Source organism: Xiphophorus hellerii, chromosome 4, assembly GCF_003331165.1.
Source record: "Xiphophorus hellerii strain 12219 chromosome 4, Xiphophorus_hellerii-4.1, whole genome shotgun sequence".
Taxonomy (NCBI): Eukaryota; Metazoa; Chordata; class Actinopteri; order Cyprinodontiformes; family Poeciliidae; genus Xiphophorus; species Xiphophorus hellerii.
In genome coordinates this window covers 7,180,505-7,200,397 of record NC_045675.1, presented here as the reverse complement: position 1 = coordinate 7,200,397, position 19,893 = coordinate 7,180,505, and the positions used below count along the sequence as shown (strand labels likewise).

Sequence of the window (19,893 nt, the reverse complement as noted above, 5' to 3'; positions counted from 1 at the left end):
GGTAAATTGGAATTGTATGGATGTATGAATGCATGTGTGTACTACCCAGACTTATGAAAATGTAGCTGAGGTTATATAAAGATATATATAATCACTATAATTAATCTTACCAATGGATCTTTTCATCTGTTGATTCAAGTCCTGCCACAGCGACTACTCCGATTATTTGGTTTAATTCCTATATTTAAAGGAGCTCTGTAAGCTGTAAATGATCTGCTTTGATTTCACCTGGCAACCTTCTCACTGGTCAACAACATTCATTAAATCAGAAGCTCCATTTTAAGCTTTTTATTTTTTTTCTATACTGATTTTGAACAGCATACATCAGTAACAAAATATATGTTATTAATACATTCATACATTGGTTATTAAAGCGCATCCTATACAGTAGAATTTTAATAAATACAAGTAAGAAGTAGGGATGCACTGACTGCAATTTTTTTGGAAGATCACCAACCTTAAAAAAGACTGATGTGACTATTTAAATTTTTGCAGATACCCTTTTTTTTCTTTATAAATAGTACTGTTGCCAAAGTTTCCAATAACCACATTTGTCACAATTAATTTTACGATGAGAAAATCACTACAGAGGACTGTATTAGTATTTGTATTTGGTTGACTATCGTTAACCAAATACCTGCAGATGTGACCTAATGAGTGGATCTGTCAGTCGGCCCTCTTGCACAGCAAAGCAAAAGAGTTCAGTGACTAATTTTCAGACCTTTATAGAGGTAGATAAGATTGGTGGTTATGATCAGTTTCACCCGAAAGTATCAGCCGATCGTTGATCACCCAAAATTATGGAATTCAGGCCGATCAATCAGTGCACCCCTAGTAAAAAATAATTGTAAAAAAATGTGAATAGCTATTGTAACTATATGCTATAAGCAAATAGGTACATATATACATATGTACCTATGAAATATGAGTGCATAATGGACATATGCACTAATATGTCCATTAGGCATATGAGTGGACATATGCATTCATTCATCATATAGATAATAAAAAGCTGAACTAAAGAAGAGAACAGGGTTTAGTCAGTCAAGGAAAGAAGGAAAAAGCAGTGCTGAGGCCAGGAATAATAAATTCAGTCCTTTTGCTTTAAAGGATGGGCTCTGGTTGGAGACCAATTCTTGCAGGATAGGTTGTTTGAGTTCCAATCTACATTTGTTTGCCACCTCTTTTAGAGGTATCTTTTCTTCACTTGGCTTCTTCCAGCTTAGCTTATTGCGAACCTAAAAGACAGAGTAGGAAACAAGTAGAAAATATTGCACAAATGAATATGAAAACCCCCAAGACTTGGAGCTCATCGTATTATCAGATAACTCATTAAAAACATAACTGGAAACATACAAAAAGTTTGTAAATAATATTAAAAAATATTTGACTGGGGCAAATAATCTGTTTTCACTGATTGTTGAGGCATGATGTTTTGTTTACCTAAGAGAAATTGTTTAATTTAGGAGAGTATTTCCAAAAAGAACGATAAAAGAAATGCATCAAATTGACAGATTTCGAAATACCAAAGTATTGAACTTTACATACCAAAGCTCAATACTTTGGTATGTCATTACAAAACAATAAAATTAGGACAGTTAGTTTTACAGGGAATGACTGCTCAGCATTCAGAAGTATAGCTCTCTGACTCTGTTCAGAGAGGCATACTGTTTTCCTTCACTGTACTGAACTGTTCTCAGCTGGGTTCCGATCAGCTGAGGAAGGAGTCATGGCATAAATTGGAATGGTACTGTGATCATTCTCAAATATCTTAACAATTTCAAAAGTCCTGCATCCCTCTGCTATAACTAAATACATAATGTATTCAACTTTATCCAGCTTGGACTTAAAAAATAACCCTAATATGGTCAAAATACTTACTTGACTAATTGTGTACGTAGTGTATAGTGGGATTCCTTAGTCAGGAAATGAGTTATTTTCAGAGCTTACCTTCTCAACTTCCTCAAACACTCGCAGGAAATTATTTCTAAGGACATCAGCCAATTCCTCCTCTGTCCATTTCCTCTTCAGGAGCTCCTGGATTATTACAGGATACTTTGAGACATCTTCTAATCCCACAGGAAAACTGTTATTGAAACACATATAAGTAAATGATCACTTTTATGTATTCTTCCAACAGAAATTAAAACAAAAGCGTGGATGGAAGGAGGAAAGGACAGATAGATAGGTGGAGATGGATGGATGGATGGATGGATGGATGGATGGATGGATGGATGGATGGATGGATCCAGGTACATGTCTCACCTAGTGCCACCATCAAAGTCTCCTCCAATTCCTATTGACTTAGCTCCAATAACCTCCTTAATGTGATCAAAGTGGTCTGATGAAACAGTTGAAAAACTCAGGTATTAAAAGATTTAATGCCACATTCAAATACATTACTATTCAAGAAGAAAGATTTACCAGCCAAATGAGAAACAGTAGCCTCGTTCTGGCAGGAAATAAAAGGGCTGTAGAAATTCACCATGATCAGCCCTCTGTTCTTTTTCTGAAACACAACACAAACAAGCAGTATGAAGGAGCATTGCCAGCTAAGCTAAGTTAGATATGTTTGTCAGGTTTCTTTCAGTTAAACTATGCTTATGGAAAGAAATAAGGTCAAAAGTAGAAGTCTGTGTGTTGCACCAGGCTGTGCTTAAGCAAATGGAGTCATGTGAAATGACGAGAAACATGCCAAATCAAGATGTGTAATAGCAACAGTAAGGGTGGAATTACCCTGAGGTACTAGTCATGCCTAGTTCACGTTTTCCAGATCAAACTATTACCAGATGCAGTTTTAAAGATGGGGAAAGAAATGGCTAAAACTTTTTAACTTATTTGCTTTGGCTCATTGTGTCTGCATAATGCATACTAAAATGTTTCATTTAATAATAAGAATAATACACAGATTTAAAAAACAATACATCAGTTTGAGAGAAATATGCTAGTAAATCAAACATGTGCTGATTCAGTGTGCCAAAAGCACATGGGAGACACATTTAGATGAGAGTTAATCATCAAAGATTGAACCTCCTATTAGTGTATATTTGAGTTTATCATTGTACTTCATTAAATACTTCATTAAAAAATTTAATGCTTTTAAGGTTTGTGAAGAATACAAAATTTTCAAATTGCAAATTTCAAAAAGTTTGAACAGAAATTTCTCAAAGCTACTAAACATGATCACTACGTACCTGTACAAAACTTTTCTTTATTATTCCACAAATTAAGGCTCAATGTTTTTTTTACACAGTATAAGAATTAAACTTAATTTGTTTATCCAGATTAATGATTATGCTGGCTTGGAGTAGATCGTTTTGGTTGATATACATTGACATCTATTTTTCCAAAATGTCTAACATTATTATGAAGAGTCAGTAAGGACCTTTTTTTGTAAACACACATTTTATCATTTAAAAAAATGATCATAAGTGTTAACAGGCTTTCGTTTCTAAGCTGGAAATTTGCTTACAGATGTTCCATTACATTGGCATGAAAACAACAAACCACAGATGATTCAGCAAGCAAGTTTTCTCACCAGCTTATGAAGCAACCAGTCAGGTACATTACGACTGTTGTTACAGATCTTGTAGGAGGATGAATGACTGAAAATGACTGGAGCTTTGGAATGGCTCAAAACAGCTGAAGCTGTCTCAGAAGATGTGTGGGAAAGATCCACTATCATTCCCAGTCTGTTCATCTCATCCACCACAGCCTATTAAAAAGAAAGGATAAGAATTTGAAAACCATTTAAGTGGTCATTTACGAATCAGGAAAAGGAAGGAAATTAAATTAACCAGAAACAGCAGATCAGCAGATTGTGAGGCGTACACAAGTAAATACTCTGGTACTGATAACTATCAAGGAAGTCCTATGGACTTGCATTTAAGAGGTCCAAAAATAAAAATACCAACCATCTACAACTGCTTTCACTTTTTCTTACTATTTTTAGGCAGAATAAAATTTCCACAAATTTGAAAAACAAAATTTTATATTGACTAACTGCATTCCTCCTAAAATGCATGAACAGTTTGTGGCAGTAACTTCTATGGTTACTGCCACCAAAGTTTAACCTTACCTTTCCAAATGTCGTCAGGCTGTTATTGGGCCTTACAAAGACTTTGTAATAGTTTGTAGAAGATTCAGCCCTGCACCAAAATGTATATATATTAGTCAGAAGATGCAGAACAAAAGGTTAAGAATAATCTTTATTCAAAAGATGTTCAGACTGAGCTTGTTTCTAATATGGGATTTACATCTTATAGATAAAAAATATGATGTTTTGAAACTGCATGCTTTATAGAATACCAGGGAGTATTGCAGGAATGAGTGAGGGACATGGAGCGGACTCCAAGCTGATAAAACATGCGCAGCGCAGGAAGGCTGCTGTCAATGGAGTGGCCCCCTTCAATACTTATCAGACAAGCAATTTTACGCCTTGTCATGGAATCCCTCAGTTCTGCAAACACAGACATATTTTCATGATTCAAAAAAGCTACCGTTGCACCCGTTCTCTTATTAATTTGGAAGAGTAGCAGTCAATGTACTGTTACTGGACTTGGTAACAAGACAATGAGTACCATACCCTGAGTGGAAGTGACCAGTTCAAAGTCAGGGTATTCTGTGCATATTCGTCTGATTACATCTATTTGCTCCAAAGTCAGTCGCACCGCATCCATGTCCTGGGCCCCACACAAAACATAGGCTGCAAACATCTGACAAACAGAGATGGACGTCAAATAAGTAATAATAAAAAAAATCACATATATTGACAACATATAATGTTATATTGGCTTATGCTGACATGATAGCTCTATTGAAGCTGCTCTGCTGGGTTGAGACATGGAGATTGTGCAGATCTTTGGAGTACAGTTAACTATGTGTGCCATGTTATAGAAACCAACTGATGATTTGAACATTTGATATAATGCATTATCCTGCTGTGACTAGGCTTCAGAAGATGGGAAAGCTAATCATAAAGTGTTGAACATCATTAGTAATAATACTCACGCAATGTTCATTGATGCTTAATTGGTACTAAAGATACTAATGTGGCCAAAAAATATCCTCCTCACCATAACACAACCTCTCAAATAAGGTGAACAATTGATACAACAAAGAATAGACTTATTTCTTTATGTTGTTTAAACCAAATTCTCAACATACCATTAGAATTTTTTAGGATGACTCAGATCAGGCAACGTTTTCTCAATATGTTATTGTGTAAATCTGCCGTGACCGTGTAAATTGTGATCTCAATTTCCTGTTCTTATCAGACAGAAGCACCACCCGTTGTGGTCTTCTGCTGCCATAAACCATCTGCTTCAAGGTTCTGCATAAACAGAAGATACTCTGCATGCTACCAACAAGTGGTCATTTTAGACACTGTTACCTTTGAACCAGTCTCCTTATTGTCCTCCTATCCCAACTTCAGAAAGGCATTTCTGTACATACGGTTGTATGTACAGTATTTCTCAGATAGCCCTTTTATGGCTATCATAAAAGATAGCCCTTTTATGGGCTATCTGAGAAATGGTTTTGCTTTGAAAATCACAGCAAAAGGGCAGTTTCTGAAATATTCAGACCACTCTAAAAAATGTTGCCATGTTGTCAAAGTTATTTTGTAATTTGTGTTAACAAATACTTATAAAGTGGCCAGTAAATGTACATACCAAAACAGTGCGATGATGCTTATTCAGTCAGACTCTACAGTACCTGTGTCTGCACATGGCCTGCTCTGAGGCGGGAGATATCAGTGGCCACTCTGGTGAGATGAGTTAGATTGATCTTGCTCAGCTGGTTGTTGTGATGGATCCTCAACCTTAGAGCTAAATCGTTATGACTGCAGAAAGAAGAAGAAAGAGTGAGAAAAGCAACGTTAAGAATTTTAATTTTAACGTTAAGATTAATCTCAACGTTAAATCTTAATTTCAGAGATTGTATTTATGTTTAGGATTAAACAATATGCATCCATTACCCGTCTATGAGAGGATATTTGAACAATAAATCATGTGCTCTGTCTCTTTCAGAGTATCCAGAGATGAAGCAGCACAGAGAGAAAGCCAGCAGAGCTCTGAGGGCGTGCACACAAAGGCTGCATGAAGCACCTAATAAAGTTTTCCTATAAGACATTTCTGAAAATAGAAAACCAACATTAGAAATAAAGATATCGAAAAAACAGGTTAAAAACATCAGCATCAAATAATTAACTCTAATCTATAACTCATAGCCTAAAGCTGAATCCACATTTTAGTTTATAAAATGTAAATTCATGGATCTTATAAAACAAACAAGTTAACACACAAACTTGTCCTTGTTTAAGTTACCACATTCATCCCATAGCAATTACGGTGGAAACCGTACAGAGTAAAAACTCCCTTTTAAGAGAGCAGTAAATAAATGTATTTACATAATCAGTTAAATATAAGAAAAGTTAATTTAAACTGCGCAAAGTATCTTACCAGATCGGCAGCAGTAAACGTATTGACAGTTTTGTTGACAGTTTCTCTATCTCTCAGCTCCGTAAACGAAGAGGGCACAGCCAAAAAGAAAACAGCTGTCTGGTGCGTTCAAATGCGATCCGCAAAAGTGCAATACTATAGGGTCCGTCTTTGCTTGATCCCGGTAGAAACGTCTACGATTTTTACCATTATTAGAAAGCACCGTTAGTTGGAGTAATGGTAGAAAAAATAATTATAAAATTTTCGCAGTCAAAAATCTTTCACTAATTTTCATGAAATAAGGAATTAACACTGAATGACAGGACATTTAAGCGCCATCTGCTGCGAGAATCAAGAAAAGCGAACTTGACACTCAAATCTTAAACAACTACCATAACGTCTAAGCTAAAAAATTAAAAAATTAAAAAAATAAACACTTTATGACACATTTCGCATACCCGGTCAAAATCCACTGTAAAGAAGCACGTCTGACTCTATGACTAAAACAAATGGCATCACACATGTAAATTCTTCGGATATCGACACAGACAACCACAATGACATGGAAACTCAAAATATTATTTGCATTGACGTCAAAGTTTAAAGAGAACATATTAATGTTTAGGAAAAGGCTGGTTATAAATATGTAAGGAAATAGTTCTGAGGAATAAAAGCTTTGCCCAAATCAGAATATTATCAAAACGTTACTTTGCTACAGTAATTAAGTTCAGAAAGAGGAACCCATTCATTATGTACACAGACATTTTTTTGGTCATTCAGTAAATAGTTCAGTAAATTTTGATCATTTTGGATTAATTGCAAAAAATAAAAAATCCACTTCTCAGAAAGATAGAATGTTGAAAAAAATCAATTAAAAGTGTTTGAAGTACAGGAGTGTTATGTACCATGCTATACAGCCTAAAAAATAAATGTAAAAATTCATTGTGATTGTGTAAGAGCTGTATCAAAACATACATATGAAAGCGTAAGAAAAAAGTGGAAGAGAATGATTCACAAGCAACTTGGACAATATCAGTTGTGGGAGATTGTAATTTGGGGGAGATTTACAAGGAGTGTACTGTGGCGAGTCAGTTCTTCAAGAGCAACCACATGCAGAAGTAGTCATATCCAGGACATGGGCTAAACTGTCATATTCCTTGTGGTAAGCTGATCCTGAACTGAAGACATCATCAGAATAATCTGACCTGAGGAGGAGAAACAGAAGTTCACTGTTGCCAAAATTCTATGGGTCTTATGTAAAAGCAAAAATTTCTGAGCAACAGAATCTTGTAGTACAACCCATAATCATCAAAATGAACCCCAATAAAAACTTTTATTATTATGTCAGATAACATGGAATACGTTCCATTGTTTCTAAAAGAAACAAATGCTTGGTAGGCAGGAAGTTGTATTCTAATATGCAAACAGCATCTACAGGCAAATAGTGTTTATATTTAGTAGTCATTAGATATTAATCATTTGCTGCTGCCAATAGTGTGAGCTAAATACAAATGACTCTATCAGACTCTGAAAAACATAGAATACAACATCCACTACAGAGAGTTCTTAGTTACTAGTTCATACGATCAATGCATTCATGTAGATTTTTTTTTGTGATATATTCTGCATAATTTGCTCTAGATTTGTGCCAGCTGTTTTTAATACACCCAATTGCTTTTGCTGCTGTGTTCTACCACCAGATGAAGAAGAAGTATAGCAGATATTGTGTTGCATGTAGTTTAACAGCGTTCTATGAGATTTTCAAAACTTGGGACATCCATCCATCCATCCATCCATCTTCTTCCGCTTATCCGAGGTCGGGTCGCGGGGGTAGCAGCTTCAGAAGGGAGGCCCAGACTTCCCTCTCCCCAGCCACTTCTTCTAGCTCCTCCGGGGGAATCCCGAGGCGTTCCCAGGCCAGCCGAGAGACATAGTCCCTCCAGCGTGTCCTGGGTCTTCCCCGGGGCCTCCTCCCGGTGGGACGTGCCCGGAACACCTCACCAGGGAGGCGTCTAGGAGGCATCCTGACCAGATGCCCGAGCCACCTCAACTGGCTCCTCTCGATGTGAAGGAGCAGCGGCTCTACTCTGAGTCCCTCCCGGATGACTGAGCTTCTCACCCTATCTCTAAGGGAGAGCCCAGCCACCCTACGGAGAAAACCCATTTCGGCCGCTTGTATCCGCGATCTCGTTCTTTCGGTCATGACCCAAAGCTCATGACCATAGATGAGGGTGGGAACGTAGATCGACCGGTAAATCGAGAGCTTCGCTTTTTGGCTCAGCTCTCTCTTCACCACGACGGACCGGTACAGCGCCCGCTTGACAGCAGACGCTGCGCCAATCCGCCTGTCGATCTCCCGCTCCCTTCTTCCCCCATTCGTGAACAAGATCCCGAGATACTTAAACTCCTCCACTTGGGGCAGGACACCCCCCCTGACCCGGAGAAGGCACTCTACCCTTTTCCGGCTCAAGACCATGGCCTCGGATTTGGAGGCACTGATCCTCATCCCGGCCGCGTCACACTCGGCTGCGAACCGCTCCAGCGAGAGCTGCAGATCACGATCTGATGAAGCCAAAAGGACCACATCGTCTGCAAAAAGCAGAGATGAGATCCTAAGGCCACCAAATCGGATCCCCTCAACACCTTGGCTGCGCCTAGAAATTCTGTCCATGAAAGTGATGAACAGAATCGGTGACAAAGGGCAGCCCTGGCGGAGTCCAACTCTCACCGGAAACGAGCCCGACTTACTGCCGGCAATGCGGACCAGACTCTGACACCGGTCATACAGGGACCTGACAGCCCGTATCAAAGGGCCCGGTACCCCATACTCCCGGAGAACCCCCCACAGGGCTCCCCGAGGGACACGGTCGAACGCCTTCTCCAGGTCCACAAAACACATGTAGACTGGTTGGGCGAACTCCCATGCACCCTCCAGGACCCTGCCGAGGGTGTAGAGCTGGTCCAGCGTTCCACGACCAGGACGAAAACCACACTGCTCTTCCTGAATCCGAGGTTCGACTATCCGACGGACCCTCCTCTCCAGGACCCCTGAATAGACCTTGCCAGGGAGGCTTAAGAGTGTGACCCCTCTATAATTGGAGCACACCCTCCGGTCCCCCTTTTTGAACAGGGGGACCACCACCCCAGTCTGCCAATCCAGGGGAACTGCCCCCGATGTCCATGCGACATTGCAGAGTCGCGTCAACCAACACAACCCTACAACATCCAGAGCCTTAAGAAACTCCGGGCGGATCTCATCCACCCCCGGGGCCCTGCCACCGAGGAGCTTTTTAACCACCTCGGCGACCTCGTCCCCAGAGATTGGAGAGCCTAACCCAGAGTCCCCAGGCTCCGCTTCCTCAGTGGAAGGCATGTTGGTGGGATTGAGGAGGTCTTCGAAGTACTCTGCCCACCGGCCCACAACGTCCCGAGTAGAGGTCAGCAGCACACCATCCCCACTATAAACAGTGTTGGTGCTGCACCGCTTCCCCCCCCTGAGACGCCGGATGGTGGACCAGAATCGCCTCGAAGCCGTACGGAAGTCTTTCTCCATGGCCTCTCCAAACTCCTCCCACGCCCGGGTTTTTGCCTCAGCAACCGCCCGAGCCGCATGCCGCTTCGCCCGCCGGTACCCATCAGCTGCTTCCGGAGTCCCACAGGCCAAAAAGGCCCGATAGGACTCCTTCTTCAGCCTGACGGCATCCCTCACCGAAGGTGTCCACCAGCGGGTTCGAGGGTTGCCGCCGCGACAGGCACCGACAACCTTGCGGCCACAGCTCCGATCGGCCGCCTCGACAATGGAGGCACGGAACACGGTCCACTCAGACTCCATGTCCCCCACCTCCCCCGGGACGTGTTCGAAGTTTTGCCGGAGATGGGAGTTAAAGCTCCGTCTCACAGGGGATTCCGCCAGACGTTCCCAGCAGACCCTCACAACACGTTTGGGCCTGCCAGGTCTGACCGGCTTTCGCCCCCACCACCGGAGCCAACTCACCACCAGGTAGTGGTCAGTGGACAGCTCCGCACCTCTCTTCACCCGAGTGTCCAAGACATACGGCCGCAGATCCGATGAAACGATGACAAAGTCGATCATCGAACTGCGGCCTAGGGTGTCCTGGTGCCAAGTGCACATATGGACACCCTTATGCTTGAACATGGTGTTCGTTATGGACAATCCATGGCGAGCACAGAAGTCCAGCAACAGAACACCGCTCGAGTTCAGGTCGGGCGGGCCGTTCCTCCCAACCACGCCCCTCCAGGTCTCACTGTCATTGCCCACGTGAGCGTTGAAGTCCCCCAGCAGAACAAGGGAGTCCCCAGGAGGAGCACTCTCCAGTACAAACTTGGGACATTGCATTATAATTTAACTCTGATTTAAACTTTTCCACTTCTTTATCCCTGCCATTCTCTAAAAAGGCATTCACAGAATGATCAATTGATCAATTTATGCGCCATTTGGATTTATTTAAAAATTTGTTATCTTCTGAAGGCAGGTAGTAGCAGTGGATTTTATTTAAGGGTATCCAAGTTAAGAGAGCTGAATACAAATGTGTTCAACATTAGTTGTCAAAATCTTTAAAAACCAATGGCTCATTTTGTTTGAACGTAACATTGTGCAACACATTGTGTTACTGTCACATTATGTCCCATAAAATACTACAATGGTTGTGCAAGAAAGATCTGACATTTTGTTGACAAAATGTAAAGAGTTAAATGAATATTTTTGAGGGTAATGTAATTGTTATATTTTAGCCTTTATTTAATTTCTCTTGAGATAAACGTCTCTTTTTCGTGGATACTATGACCATACAAAGTATTTCAGGCAATTCTCTGAAAAAGAGAATATCAAGCAGTTTGTGTGCATAATATCTAGATCTGCACACTAATATTTTCACCAGTATTCACTGTGAAGAACCTTTAATTCTTTTAAAGACACACATTTTTCATTCCAAACAAGGAACATAGCTTATCCTAGCCACTATGTTTGATTACAAAAGTCAAGGTTACAATTTTTTTTCTCTGCTTTTACACATCCTTGAACTTGAATAGTCAGTGCATGATGGGTAGCTGTGCAAATGTGAAAGAGTCTGGTGTTGATGGGGTAACATCAGAGTGCCAAAAATGAATTTCAATTATTTCAGAGAGAAAATGTGAAGTCTTACTCAGTGGTCCACCCACTGTGATTTGGCCTTGCAAACTATAATGAGGAGAATGACTCGGCTCTGATTGGAGCAACCCACTGCTTCAATGAAGCAATCACAACTGTGTTGATATTACTCGACCAATTCACCTGCTGTGCAGAGTGGAAACCCAGCAGAGACTGTTTGAATTGAAATTAACCAAACCGTTTAGTAATATTGTCGACCTTGGTGTGGGTTGTAACTAGAAACACAAGAGACACATTCTTCATCCTATTACCTATGCGCTAGATGTGTGATTTGAGACCTTAACATTTCCATATGCAATTTTTAAATTGTTTATCCAGTTAATTACATTTAAATTCTTAAAAGTATAGATCTTCTAACAAGAAGGTTAATACAGTTTTAAAAGACACAAATTCTGAGTGATAATTTTATTTATGTATTTATATTTTGAAAAAAAGAAAGAAGGAAATGGTGACTCTCCCCAAACTACATGATAACTTATTCACTGTGTGAAAGTTATTGTACATACGTATGTGTCTCCCTTTCTTTATGGTTGACTTTGTTTCTGATGTTCAAGAAAAACAACAAGGGTTAAATGTTTCCTCTGATTGTGAGCATATTAGAGATACTCATTGCAAACAATTAACTTTTCCTCTAATGAGTTCATGAGAATATTGTATAAACAGATTCAAACGAGGCTCCTCTGCAGCAGCAAACTGGTAGAAAAAAAATGATAACAGAAAACAATGAACTGAATAATGAGATATAATATCATTACTTGTATCCAATGTGTGTGGTTGCACTCCTCTTAACCAAAATGCACGTGTTTTAACTGAATTAAAAATACTGTCAGAGATCATTGCAGATTGGATGGGTTACAGTGAGAAGTACTATCTCATAGATGAGAATTACTTCATAAATGCACAATCAGAACATGATGGTTCCTGTAAAGTCTTCTATTTCAATACTGCTAAAGTTCAAGGGTGAAAGACTACAACATATCCAATAAAAAAGTCAGCTACAGCCACTGCAACATTTGATTGCAAATGTAGCAAAATATAGTAATTATAAATTTACAATCTTTGTTAAAAAAAAAAAAAAGTCAATATATTATGCCTTAACCTCCTGAGACCCTGCATCCTCATATGAGGACATTACATTTTTGCTGTTCTGCACCATGATACTTAATTTGTAAGAATTTTGACCAATTGCCCTCATATGGGGGCCCTGCCTGCACCACCTAGTGGTCTCATAATGAAATTACACTCATTTGAAAAAAAACAACATGGCGGGGATGACAGCGAACGTCTTCTACGGCAGCTCCCGACAGAAACATGGACAAGGTAAAAATCCTAATCAAATTTTATGATTGAAACTAGTTTATTTATGCACAATAATGTCTGTAGCTTCACGTGGCATGCTTATTTGATATATTTGAGTAATATTAGCAAGCTACAACGTCTGTAAACATGACGTACTTCTTTAAGGACATCAGGTCTACCTTCAGTGCAAAAACGTAAAATTTTTCCAAGAGCATTTGTGTTATTTCTAGTCAAAATGTCTAATTTCTAGTCAAAATAAGTCTTATTACACTTAAAATAAGACTCATCCTGTAAAAAGTAACTTGTTTTTAGACAATCACCACTTGTTTCAAGCGAACTTTCACTAAAAAATAAGTAGAATAATTTGCCAGTGGAGCAAGTTTTTATTTCCTATTACAAGGAAATAGATTGTGCATTTTTATCATTACATTATTGTTTGAGTTTGCTATGACACGTTCATAATGATGCTCATAAACGTTGCACTTTTCCATGCAAAGCCTTTCACATAGGCAAGCAGGAATACTTGAATTAATGACTGAGCTCGCTATGACATGTTCATAATGAAGTTCATAAAGTTTGCACTTTTCCATGCAAAAGCTGCACACTTTTATCTGCACTTTTATGTTTGTTGACAGTATAAAATAAAGTTTTGTACTTTGTTAACCAATGGTGTCTTCATTATGAAAGTCTGGACAGAAAGCAGAGTAAATGTACATACTGTGAAACACAGATGTAAATAATAACATTGATTGAATGGTCTTATCGTCACACAGATAGACCCAATGTCATCATCTGAGGACATTGGGTTTTGAGATAACCACTTATTGTAGAAAGCTAAAATTTCATTTTTAGGCTAATTGGGTCCTTATAATCCCAAATGACAAGGAAAAAATGTATATGCAAAAACAGACCCATTGTCCTTATATGAGGGCATTGGTTTTGACATAGTTCAAAAGCACATAGAAAGCTAAAATTTAATTTCAACTAAAATTAGGTCATACTAATCCCAAATAGTAAGGAGACATAAAAAATGCACATCAAACAAAAGCCCGGGTCTCAGGAGGTTAAATTGGGCTTTTCTGTAAAGTGGCTTTAGATCATTTGTTGTGAACTGGAAATGTATAAATATTGTTTAAATACTTTTTATAGGTGAAATCAAATTCTAAACTTTTTTTTGTTGTTTTTATAGCTACAGTACATAAAGACAAATAGGTGCACTATACTGAAACCTACTGCAGTTTAAGCTTTCAGAGATTTGCTATGAACATGTTGTAGTTGAATTGTGCACTCGTGACTCTTAGCGTCTTTCTTCACTAGAGGGCAGCAACACTCAGCTCCTGCATTTCATTTTCATAGCATACCAAGAGTTTCAGATTCATGTACATATAAATTAGCCAAGCACCATGGCTTGGTAACAGAACAAGCATCTACTAAATATATAAACAAAATCTCAGATAATTTTAAAAGTTTGGGAAAAGCCTCAAAGCACAAGGAATTATTTTAAAGTTGTTGCATGTTGTAATAACATGCATTTTTAGACCTACTGATCCCTTAATATTTTTTAAATGATCATTATGTGTGTAAATATAGTGGACCTATTTATGCCTTCTGTTTAAATTATGCTGAAGACATTCTTATGCTCAAACTTGCCATTTTCTATTTTTTTGCCCTGGATTCTGGCAGCCATGGAGTTAGTGTTCATTATCTGTTCTTACAGCTTTCACTTCAGCACAGCAATTACATCCTCAGCTGCACTGATTAATCCAACATGGAGACATTTCACAAAATGGTTTTGAAAAGACATTTCCAGACACTTACCAGGGAGTAGCTGTGGCACAGCTTGTTTATGCAGATAGACCACAGCCAGTCAAATGGCAATAAGATGTTTTCAATGGCTGCTTAAGGGTTCTCTTATCCTCTTGTGTATGCTGTGCATGAAACAATAGACTGTTTAGAAAATGATTAATATATTTTATTTTGCCCCTGACATAAACTGAAGGTGCCTGATGTCATGTTTGGGTAATGTACATTTTTCTATTGTTCCTCATATTCCCTCTCTGGCTATTTGTTACATTGCCCCCCTCCAGCTCTCAGCCTAACTGCTTAACCTTCCATTCTCTTCCAGCAATCACATAATCAATCACTGTCCTATTGCTTGACAAAACGGACAATGGAAGTGTGTGAGCGAGAAAAACCTTTTGCCCTGTCTGAACAAGCAAAAGGAATGTCGACTTCTGAGGGCCAACGCTTGCAGAAAACACAGGCCCAGTAAATATTCAATTTAAAGGATTCCCAGATAAGGCGAGTTGAAAAATTGAGGCGGCACCCATTCTTCTAGATAAGAGAAGACGGAGCCATCTGGAGGCTGGGAGATAGCGAACTCCCACGCCATCCCAAAGACCTCACTCTCATCTGCTGCAGAGGCAGAGAGGGAAGAAATGGAGTGCCAACACTTTCTTTATGTTAACTTTACAACAAATTTATTCACATTCAGGGCACGCAGTTACTTACTGACTTTGGTCAACAAAATGTTACTGCTGTGTCCACCTATCTTTTTTTCATAATGCTATCTGTTATACAGTTTGCTGCATATTAAAGCCGCACAATATGTTTAACTTGAATTATACTCTTGAAAGTAAACAAAGATAATGAAAACACCACCTTTCTTCTGTGTTTCAGTAAAAATTTTGTAAGAATTTTATTCAGTTTATTTAAATTGCTGAATTAAAGTGAATATATATTCAAACAGGTCAGATTTATGGGCAGCTGTATAATCTGGTTCAGTCCAAATTCAGTTTCAAAACAATTCAATAATTTACTTTCATTCACTTTCCTTCAATTTGTTTCAAAGTCAAAATGCATGATTAAAGTATTTTCTCCTCTCTGTTTAAATACTTTGCATTTCTAAGGTCACACTGAATTGCATTTTCTTTTTCTATTTATGTCTGTATTGCCTTATACACACTTTTGAAAACAAACAATACTGGCAAACAGACTCACAGTATGTGAATAACCTTGTCCACAATCCTATAATGCACCTATTTGACTCCTCCACCAACCTATTTCGCGGCAGCCACATTGGATTTAGCTCTGGGATAATGTTTTTGTCAGTATGTTTTATCTGTTCTCTCACTCAGGTAACGCTTTGCCGTTATCCCTAATTACCCGTCTGCATTTCACAGTTGGTCCTGAATCCTCAATGAATGATAACAAATGCAGGTCGATTTGAAATTTACTTGTAGGGATTATCTTTTTTTTCTTTTTTTTTTTTTTTTGACCCGGACTTCAGACTGGCTGGCCCATAGGCTCCTGGGTGAAAGCTGTTAACTCTGTGATAACGGTGACCTAAAATGATAACCTTCCGGCAGTCTTGAGGACACACAGTTTGCTTCATGTGAGCTGTTTTGCAGTCGCAGCATTTCTTCTTCAACCTTGGTCGTTCTGCTTTGCTCTGATTCATTTAATGGGATTGAGCGGGCAAGTGATCACTTTTTTGCGACCAAAAACAGTTAAAGACTTTGTGGTCACTTTGATGTATTTTAGATTCTTTATGGTTTTGTAAAATAAATGTGATTCAAGAGTCTGAAGATGTTTTTTCACATATTTAAATGAAATAGTATTGCCTCAAAAACCTTTTTTTTTTTACTGTGACTGCTACTGCATTTGAAGAATATCGCCAAGGGAAAATATGAAAAAAGTAGAAAAAGGTTGTAAACTGATAATTAAAATGATCAAGAAGTTTAAGCAGCAAAAAAGCTACAATAAACACAATATAATGCAATTTTTATTTCCTTATAGCTTTTTCTTTTTCTCTGCAGGCCATTCTCCATCATTGCTGCAAATATCAGCACTTTCTGTTGAAACGTTTGCAATATCGCTGTTGCCACTGTAATAACATCCAAATAAAATAAACGCAGAATAGCGATGCATAAAAAAGCAACTTGAAAAGTCAGCATCTATTCCATTTATTTTCTTCTCAGAAGCTGCATGTCACTGTTTAAAATTTTGCCTCTGTATACACCTGCGTTTTCTGTGTGATATTTTCTTGAGAAATAGAAGATGATTGAGAGGAGAAAAAAAAGATGACAAAAGATGCGCTGCTGTACAGGAAGGCCTGCAGGCCGAAATGAAAAGGAGTGTACCTTATTGCCTTGGTTTCATATTTTGCAGCAACAGTGCAGTGTAAAGCTCTGTCAAGCCTAGTTTAAATCCTTTTTCTCCTCTGTGTTGTGTGATGTTATATAGTTATCTTAATGATAATCTCTGCCTGTATTTCTCCCCCTGGCATTTCTGTCAGGCTGGGTTGGTTTGGTCCTTATCAACAGCTTTGTCATTAAATCAGCTTTTCTACAGACAAATTTCACTGCTGGTACTCTTATCAAAACATCAGCACACTGTGATTTTTTTTTTTTGTTCCATTAGAGCTTTGCATAGTGATGTATGAATAAAAAGATAAAATGCAAAAGAAAACTTAATTTGGAAAGAAAATGTTTATTTTTGTGGGAAGATTGATAGTCAGACAAACTAAAATGGCACATTTTTTCATTTATTATACCACCAATACTTTCTGTTTATTTCTTTTACAAAATTGCTTTTATTTATTTCTTCATTTGAAAAGCTCAATTTCAGAGTACTTATGAACAAAAGGTTTTCATACCAAGAAGTAGTTTTATCCACAACTCAAACATAGTTGACTTGGGCAATCAATGGCTTCATTTTGATGTTGTTGTCATTGTGGGTTATGATTTCATTCTGTTCATCATCACACAGTAAAAGCACACATTATCACAGTAGTGATGTCGGAGGCCATAAATCTGTTCTGTGAGTGCTCTTTGTACAGAAGCAAGCTTTTCAATCTCAGTCAAACTGACCTACTGAGGCTTGAATTTGGGATTCAGTTCTTCTAAGAAAGCACTGTTCTGACTGAGTGAATGTTCTGATTGTCTCAGCATTGTGCTAGACTGGAGTGCAGCGCCAAATGAACTTTGCTGATTCAATCCTCTCCACTGTGACAAGGGTTTAGCCAGTCAGTTAGGAGGAAGGACTGAGACCTCTTCCTCCAAGCACAGCTTCTTACAGTGAGGGAAGCCGCTGTATGGCAATTGTCCAAGAGGTCTCTTGTATGTTGTTTGTGCTGAAGGCTCAGTCCCTGCTCTGTCCTCCCACAATGCACTTAGAGTCTCTGGAGGCTGATAACCTGGCTCTTGTGGATCCAGAGGATCCTTAGAAAGAAGGATGCTGATGGAAGGTACAGTCCTGTGCACCGTCATCTCAGATGCCGCCCCCTGGTTGCTCTCCCACACTTCTTTCACCACTTTGTACCTTAGCTTGGTCATCTGATGCAGGCAGCCCACTTTCCGTTTCATAATCTCAGCACAAGTTATCGTCTTTGTGACCGCGCGACCTGACCCAGTAAAGACAACCTGCCTGAGCCCGGTAACGGTTCCACCCACCGCACTTCCAGTCTTTTCTCCTTGCATCCGAGCCATAGCAAATCCCATTAGGTTGCGAATCTTGCTACCCTCCTTGACACGCATCTCCAGCACCCCAGCAGCCAGACCTGGAAAGGGACAGGGGCTGTCCTCCTCAATGCGGCCAACTTTTTTGAAACCTTCCTGGCCTAGTTTAACTGCTGTTGGAGAAGCTGGCAACACTGAAGGTTTTAGCGGATTAGAATCACTGTTGAACACTGCTGGCTGCATTACAGCGTTTGTGTAAGTTTGACCCTGATAAAAGGGGCAAGTCCCCTGAATTACTCCATTGGCAGTTTGGTTTGGTCTCTTTACCTCCAGTCCTGGTTGGGGTTTGACATTGTTGTTAGCCAAGCACTGGTTATGGCCACTAAACACTCCACATCCCGTAAACATTTCTGCAGTCCCTCGTGTGTCAACGAATTGTTAGTCCAGACACACACGTCTCCCTCATAGAGTACACCATAACATAATTTTCTTATGCACTTGGCAGTTCTCCTTCCAGTCAACAGCTGTAAAGTTTTAAGACTTCATATGAGAAATATTACTCACTCCCCAAGAGCGCTATCAACAAAGTCTTTAATGTCCCCTCTCAGAGAAAGCTGGAGAAATAAGATAAACGCCTGACTGATGAGTTAAAAGCACTGGTGGGACCTTTCAAGATGTTCTTTAAAGAGCTGCTCATTTTCAAACCATCAATGTCTTTTCGGAATGTGTTCCAGATTCCTATGAAAAGACAAAAAAAAAAAAACACTGGAAGGTAAAATTAGCCTTTCCTTCTGTTACATTTATTACTAGCAATTGTATCTTAATTTCTGCACATACTACAGTGTGCTTCGAGTCTTCTTTAACAAAACTTTTTAAAAGAGAAACTGAAAGCTCTTATCAGGACTCCACCTTTTTCTTTTGCGGTCCAATCCAGCGCTGATGAGTCTGCCCTGCTGATCATCTTCTCTTCATTTCAGAAGTGACCTCTAGGATAGTTTGTATTTTTATTTTCCACTTATTCCTTAAGACTTCTGAATTATGTTCCTCCAGCTCAAGTTGGTCTGTCTTTCCTCTCCACGTGCCCACTCTGGAATCCGCTGCAGCTGAGACCAGGGCTGCACAGAGGTGTGCAGCTCGGGTGTAGTCCCCAGAGTTGTATCTTGTCTTCAGTGATGCTCTGGGAAGTCTGCTCTGTTCCCTACAAAGAGACATAAGGGACAGGAGCTGCCTCACAAATGCTCACAGGAGGAGTGTCTGTGTGGCTGAGGGGGAGCAAGAGGGAAAGGGGAGACAGCCCTCTTAAAGGCGCAGGTCTTTTCATCTTTTTGACGAACACCCTCCCCTCCACAACTGAAGCCTGCCATCTGAGGGAAAAGAAAAGGGAAGGGCTACTGCGTCCCTTTAAAACCTGGAATGCAGATCCCCGGCAACTTTGTCAATCTCTTTAGAGGACGTTCCAGTGTTTAATGTACATGACTGATTAAACCTGAGTTCTGAAATAGAGAGTCAGTCAAGCTTTAAAAATGCA

At 39.5% G+C, this 19,893-nt stretch overlaps 2 protein-coding genes and 1 long non-coding RNA gene across 3 annotated transcripts in view; 1 reads left to right on the top strand and 2 right to left on the bottom strand.

Moving 5' to 3' along the window:
* The window catches only part of LOC116718978 (uncharacterized), a 101,784-nt gene that overhangs the window by 33,241 nt on the left and 48,650 nt on the right, over window positions 1-19,893 (top strand). The window lies entirely within an intron of this gene.
* Window positions 274-6,964, bottom strand: dpep2 (dipeptidase 2). The gene is made up of 11 exons (XM_032561297.1): window positions 6,462-6,964; window positions 5,978-6,134; window positions 5,716-5,842; window positions 4,586-4,715; window positions 4,309-4,459; window positions 4,079-4,148; window positions 3,539-3,715; window positions 2,425-2,509; window positions 2,266-2,341; window positions 1,951-2,086; window positions 274-1,238 (listed from the first exon to the last, which is right to left on the bottom strand). Exons 2-11 carry the CDS (start codon window positions 6,130-6,132, stop codon window positions 1,041-1,043), a joined length of 1,305 nt encoding a protein of 434 aa, XP_032417188.1. The 5' UTR covers window positions 6,133-6,134; window positions 6,462-6,964; the 3' UTR covers window positions 274-1,040.
* On the bottom strand, window positions 17,378-19,627 carry LOC116718977 (ribonuclease P protein subunit p25-like). Its single transcript, XM_032561298.1, has 2 exons — window positions 19,275-19,627; window positions 17,378-19,103 (listed from the first exon to the last, which is right to left on the bottom strand). Exon 2 carries the CDS (start codon window positions 18,771-18,773, stop codon window positions 17,934-17,936), a length of 840 nt encoding a protein of 279 aa, XP_032417189.1. The 5' UTR covers window positions 18,774-19,103; window positions 19,275-19,627; the 3' UTR covers window positions 17,378-17,933.